At 48.5% G+C, this 6,708-nt stretch overlaps 1 protein-coding gene across 7 annotated transcripts in view; it reads right to left on the reverse strand.

The window, feature by feature from the left end:
• Positions 1-2,273, reverse strand: part of Pwwp2a (PWWP domain containing 2A) — a 39,979-nt gene extending 37,706 nt beyond the window's left edge. For 3 of the 7 annotated variants that reach the window (XM_021648679.2, XM_021648676.2, XM_060363828.1), the window contains exon 1: positions 14-760. Coding sequence is in view for 4 of the 7 variants with exons in the window: in XM_060363830.1 (XP_060219813.1) it covers positions 1,647-2,176 (530 nt within the window). In the remaining 3 variants the exon portion in view is untranslated. Of the gene's footprint in view, positions 1-13; positions 761-1,646 lie in introns of those variants that run through there. The other 4 variants (XM_060363830.1, XM_021648673.2, XM_021648680.2 and 1 more) reach the window with 2 other exon arrangements.
• Positions 2,274-6,708: the final 4,435 nt, after the last annotated feature.

Consider the following 6,708-nt stretch of genomic DNA (forward strand, 5'->3'; position numbering starts at 1 on the left):
TCCAAAAACTTACCTTTTTGCACCTTTCTTTTGCAGATTTGAAATTCAGATTCTCACACAATCACTGGCCTCTTCTTCTGTTTGATTCAATAGCATACACATTAGAGTGTCTCTCTTGCTATTAAAAACACCAGTAGAAAACTGTCTTAATTCAGCTTTCTAACAATGAAAACTAAAAGTACTAATGAAAGCATTAACCCAAAATCACTAAAAAAAGCAAATAGTAAATAATAAATAAAAGCAAACAAAACAAAAACCTTGAGGATTAACAAAGTATCCAGAGTGACTGAGCAGGCGCCAACCACCATATTCCAATATAAATTTTAAATAGCTATTCCCAAATGGAAACAAAAACAATTCCTGTGACTTGACAGGAGGTCAAGGAATTTACAAGTAAAGCATAAGCCAGGATTGTAGTTATGATGAGAAATGCCTGTCATATCAGTACTTGGGAGAGGCTGAGTCAGGACCATTGCAAGTTCAAGGCAAGCATGGACCACTTAACCCAGACCATGCCTCAAAAATAAAAGAAAGAAAATCTAGAGAAGGCTGGGGACGTATAGCTCAATGTTAGGATGCCTGCCTAGCATGCAGGAGGCTCTGGGTTCAATCTCATCTCCAGGAAAAATAGAAATTAAAATAAAGACATAAACATATCAAACACGTTAATAAACCACTTCCAAACAGGTGAGACACCAGAGTGTGTGTGCTGTTGCAGGAAACAGAATGGAAAGCCATGAATGGGAGTCTCTGCACTTCCTATCTGCAAAAGAAGAGAATAAAAAGGTTAACTCTAAACTGAAAACAGATTTATCTTCTTTACCTGTTTAAAGCAGTACTCAGAACATTTTAAGTCAAAAGGTGAAAATATACTGATTAAGACAGGTTTGTAGGTGAACTCAACCTTCCAGTCAAAACCTAAATTTAACTGTAACTATAGTTTCAGAAGTCATTTAAGATTCAGTCCCTAGCACTGCCAAAGAAAAGTTATGCGAGTACTTCTTTGTAAACCCACCACTTTGATACTAAAGGTTCAAAATACAAGAAGGGTCTCGTCCCGTCTTCAGTATTTAAGCTGTAAGTAAAATTAGCAAAATGCGCCTCCTGATTGAAGAGTCACACTCCCCCCGCCCAGGAACTACTTCCATCAGCGAGAGTAACAGTAAAAAGGGTTCAGTATCCCAAGGGTTTCGTCTTTTAAACGCGGGCAGGTAACCTCTTCGGAAGCCCAAAGCACACACCCCTCTCTTCCGCCCCACTCAACTTAAAGGTTGATTTGAGGACAGACCAGAGCCTCAGCGGCACTTCTCCCCCTCCTCCCCCAGCCCCCGCCCGGCACCCGGTTCGTTGGGGGAAATCCATCTGCATTTTGCATTAACCCATCTGCCCCAGTGCGCAAGCCAGGGTCGCAGGGGGAGCCGGGGACGAGGAGGCGGGGTGCGCCAGCCATCTGCCCCCGCGCGCGCCCCCCGCCGCACACCTGGGGCCGGGCCCGCCCTCCGGGGCCGCGCGCGCGCCTGCCCCGCGCGGAGCGCGCCCCTCGCGCACGGCGGCGCGCGGGGCCCGAGGGCGGGGCGGGAGCCGCCGGTGTTGGCGCTCTCCCTGGCGGCGGAGCGGACGGCGTGCCGTCGGGGGGCCCGCGGTACCTTTTCGACAGGTCCATGAGGACTCCGGAGAAGAGCTTCTCCCCGAGGCGGAACGACACGACGAGCGCGTCCTCGATGATGTGGTCCAGCGTGACCCGCACCTCCGAGCCGGGGATGAGCTGCGACACCGCCGAGTCCCCGCCGGCCGGCGGCACGAGCGCCGGAGGTGGCGGCGGCGGCGGCGGCCGCGGCGCGTCCTCGGGCGGCTCGGGGGCGGCCGGGGGCTGCTCGGGCGGCGGGGCCGGGGCGGCCGCGGGCTCGGGCGGCTTGGCCTCGGCCTCGGGGCCGCCGGCCGGCTCCCCCGGAGGCGGCGGCGGCGGCGGCGGCGGCAGCGGCTGCTCGTCGGCCTGAGGGGCGGACTGGCGCCCGTCGGCCTCGCCGTCCGGCACCGCCGCCTCGGTGGCCGTAACCGGGAGGGGGGTGCCGGCCTCGCTGCCGGGGATGGGCTCCAGCTCCGGCTCGGCCTCGCCGGCGCCCCCGTCCCCGGGGGACGCCGCGGTCGCCGCCGCCTCAGCAGCCACGGCCGCCATTTTCTCACTGGGTCCTCTCTCCTCCGACTCGGGCTGCGGCGGCGGCGGCGGCGGCAGCGCGGCTGGGTTCCCGAGGCCTTCCCCTCCCTCCCGCTAACACTGTCGTCCCGCCCTTTCCCTGATGCTCGTGATTGGCACCGCGCCATTGGCTCCGCCTCCCGCCCCTCCCGCATTTCTGCCCGCCCATTGGTCGCAGCGAGCCATCCATCGCTGGCCGGGTCCCGCCCCCTCGCTGAGAGTAGGAACTTCCTATTGGTCCGGTGAGTTGTCAAGTGGCGAATCTAAAAGGGGGCGTGAGGTACGGCCTAAAGGACAGCGAAAGCGGAGCGCTGTACTTGCCGAGGGTATCTATTGGTTGGGAGGGGGAAATGCCGCTTCGTGATTGGTGTGTGCTCCTGCCCGTACTCGGCCTCTTCTTCGGAGGTGGGAGAAGGAAAGGAAACGCTGGTCGTGCCAGTTCTTTCAAAGACTCCCCAAGGGAGGAATAGCGGGAGAATGCAGAAGGGGAACCACTTCCCAAGAATCTTTGCGCAGACATCCTTAGAATAAATGTTATTTCTAGGCGTGGGCTTGCTTGGAGCCGAGGGTGGGCACAACAGGCTTCTGTGAGAAAGATAACTAAAGTTCCAAAATAATCCTGAAATACTTTTGGGTGCCTATTCTGCTAAGTCAGTTTACGAGGTGCTGGGAATAAGACGACGTACAAGACGTTCTCCATAACCACATGACAGGAGTTCCAGCTTGCACATGGAGTTCCTTCGCCTCACTTTTTAGAAACAAAGGGCTAATCTGCCCCTCTAGGGACCTGCTAATTTCAAAGAAGGACAATTCTAACGAGAGGAAAGACAACTGGCATGCTAAGTTGGGTGAAGTCCTGCCATGTTGCTTATGGTGGTGCATGGTGGTTCCACTGGAAATTTTTCACTGCTGAAGCCTTTTCTTCCCTAACCCTCTTCTGTACTGGGGAAGGGGGGGGACCTCAATCCAGACGTAGTCGTCCGTGGGACTAATCCCAGCACTTGGGAGGCATGGGCAGAAATGGCAACGATTCTAGACAACACAGACTTCATTCTGTTTCAGGACAACCTGGGCTACAGAGCTAGACCTTGTCTCAAGAAAGGAAAAATAAAAGGTGGGGGTCCCTACAGTTTTATAATGTCTTTGTTCCTCTGGTTTGGGTTTTGTTGTCTTGCTTTTTGAAACAGGGTCTCCCTGTGAAGCTTTGACTTGCCTGGAACTCACAGAAATCGGCTTGCCTCTGCCTCCCAGGTGCTGGGTCTAAAGGCTAATCCTATTTTAAATCTCTTGTTAAGTCTAGAAGGAGCTACAGAACCCATTTGTTTCAGACTGTTCCCCAGTCAGCCTTTTCCAGTACCTGAGATCAGAGGCACTAAGAACACCCACAAAGGAGAAAGAAGTGTTACCAATGTGGAAGGAAGAATGAAATTCTGAAGATTCATTGAAGACTATATATCAGTCCTCGTACAATCTTTTTTTAAAAGAATCATCTTGTTTTTACTTCTTTTGTTTATTGTTTATACAGTATTCTTCCTGCATGTGAGCTAGGAGGTCAGAAGAAGGCACCAGATCTCATTATGAGCCACCATGTGGATGCTGGGAATTGAACTCAGGACCTTTGGAAGAACAGCCAGTGCTCTTAACCTCTGAACCTCCAGCCCCCCTAGTACAATCTTACATGATTCTTGCAAGGAGACAAGTACTGGTATACCCATTTTATTTGAAAACTGAGACAAAAAAAGGTCTCTAAGGTCATTTAGGAACCTCAATTACACAGTCGTAAGTTGAATTTTCTCATGGGAAAGACAAAATGGCAATAAGCAACTATCAGCCAGTGTTCTGTCTGTTTCAAGTCTAGCAGCTCTCAGGAAAGTAAAAGTCCAATAGAAGATGCCAGTTGGGGAGAATTCAGAATCTTCCTTTAAGATAACAGGGGAAAAAAATGAGTTCACTTAGTGATCACTGTGTACCACTAATTTTCCCATCACCTCACATTTAAAACCCTGTGCTATAGGGGCTAGAGAGATGGCTCAGCAGTGAAGAGCATGTGCTGCTACTGCAGAGGACTTGGTTTCAGCGCCAAGACCTACTCTCAGACACATACACATAAAAATATCTAAAAGTAGTAAAAATAGCCAGGCATGGTGCTGTATGTTTTTATTGGAGGAGACAGAAGCAGGTGGATCTCTGTGAGTTCAAGTTCATCTTGATCTATATGCCAAGTTCTAGACCAGCCAGGGCTCTATCATAATGAGACCCTAATCTTAGTAATCAGTTTTATAATTCCACTAATATGCTTTAGATCTCTTTTACAGATGAAAAAACTGAGCCTTCCTCAAAAAAACTGTGCACAGCATTGCTGTTGATACGTAGCATTGTAAGAAAGCCAGAAACCTCTGTGGACATTGTGCTTACATTAAACATACACGAGTCTTGCCTTACAGAATTTTTATTATGACACTATGTCTATAGTTCACCATAATCAGCTTGTTACAATAAAATGTAGTCTGTAATGCCATGACATCTTGAATTCCCCTGCAGTATAATCTCCCACAGGGAGGAAAATATATCTTGGGTCCATGGACCTCATTACTTCTCAAAGTAATTACAAAAATTTGCAGTAAGTAGTTTAAATTTCTAATTTATCACATATTGTGGCATAAAGAACAAGGCACCCTCCGAAGCCACTGTTTCCATTGTGCAGTTCAAGACACTACTCACCCTGCATACACATTGAGTCGGCTCTTGCTTTGCCGTGAAGACCCTCTCTATAACCCTATCCCGTCTTTCAGAGTCGATCCTCTACAAGTCTTCAACCTTTCTAATACTAGGACTGTCTATTCATGCATCTTGCTCTTTCTTGTCCAGATAACATTGAAGGACTACTATGTATCAGTAACTGCAATCAGTGAGACAAGCAGAAGGCATGACATATAAATAAAAAAGATTTGGTAATGGTCCACTTGGGCCTTTTTAATTGTTGAGTTATAAAATAGTAAATAAGATGATCAAAGATTCTGAGTAATTCTATAAGAGAAGCAGGCTAGGATAATAAAGTAAATGGGCCAGGCAAAAGAATGCGCCCTTTAAAGATGGTGGGTACAAAAAGGCCTTTATAAAGACAGGACACTTCAGGATGCAAAGAAAAAAACACAGCGAGCTCTTTACATTGCTAGCCGAATGTTCAGGTCACAAAGAACAGCAATTGCTTAAAGACTGAAGACCAAAGAAGGCTTGGCTTGGTCAGAAAGACAAGATCATTGGTGGTTGAAGACAATGACCAAGAGGATAAATAGGTAAAATGAGGTTGGAAAGGAAAGCAGGAACTAAATCATCATACTTTCTAAGTGATTCTCCCTCAGGGAACCCCAGATCCAACAGAGAACCTGGCTTTTACATTTGCTTCTGTAACCTAGGAACTTCTGCCATCAGGTTCCCCCTGGAATGGAACTGACATGGAGAGATCATCGATAGCCATGTACTGTATGAGTCTAGTTGGTAGCAGGATGAATGGATAGTTGGAGGGTTGGATATATGTATGGATGGGAAGAATAAGAAATCCAGTAGTAGTGGAAGTGCTCCAGAAGGGTGGTGTGGACTGTGGGTATTGTACTTTCATAATGGCTTAGCTGTATGTTGTGGCACAGCCCTTGGGGAAGATCTGGACCCTCCAGCCTGGTTGATAGGCAGCCTGCAGCCAGTGTGCAAAACTGAATGGAAGCCTAGTTAATAGACTTACATCATTTTACTATGCACTTGGACCCAGTGAGCATCTAGGCAAGATGCCCCCTGCCTATGGAAATATGTTGTCAGGCATCCAGGTATGAAGATGGCCTCAAAGACCCTGCACCTGTGACTCTTCCCCACTGGACAGAAGCAGCATCCCCTGGAAGCCAGAGATTCCAGAGCACACATATCAGTACATCATCAAGCAGAGGATGGAGAAGCCATTGTCACCTCCCTATTGTGAGATGACTCTGTCAATAGCTAGTGACAGTGTGGACAGAATTCCCATGGTGAAAGCTTTAGCTTTAGCTACCCATGTTATCTTGAATTATCTCACCACAAAACAGACCTAGGAGAGCATTTGGCATTTTGAGGAACAGGCAGGATTGAGAGATGCTTGGCTACACACACCACAAGGGCCTTCCCACTGAGGAGAACAAGTACCTCTCAGAGGTAGAAGCACTCCGTAAGTTAAAGCTATAGTGTTCATCCCACCACAAAGAACATCCCCTCACTCATTCAAGAAGTTCATGGGTGGGATTGGGAGGGAATGAGGGAGAGGGATACATCTGGGATACAAAGTGACTAAACTGTAATTAGTTTTAAAAAGTAAAGAAGTCTACAAGCTGCTTCACCTCTGTTTCTTCCATGGCCTTATCTGGCCCAAACCCTGACACTATGGACCATGGAAGTGGGAACGATAAGAACTCATCAGATCAACAAAGCCCCTTTGGACCAGTCTGATCTGTAAGTCTGATTATGGAGGTTTTGCCCGCTAGCCCTACAAA

Source organism: Meriones unguiculatus, chromosome 11 (genome assembly GCF_030254825.1).
Source record: "Meriones unguiculatus strain TT.TT164.6M chromosome 11, Bangor_MerUng_6.1, whole genome shotgun sequence".
Classification (NCBI taxonomy): domain Eukaryota; kingdom Metazoa; phylum Chordata; class Mammalia; order Rodentia; family Muridae; genus Meriones; species Meriones unguiculatus.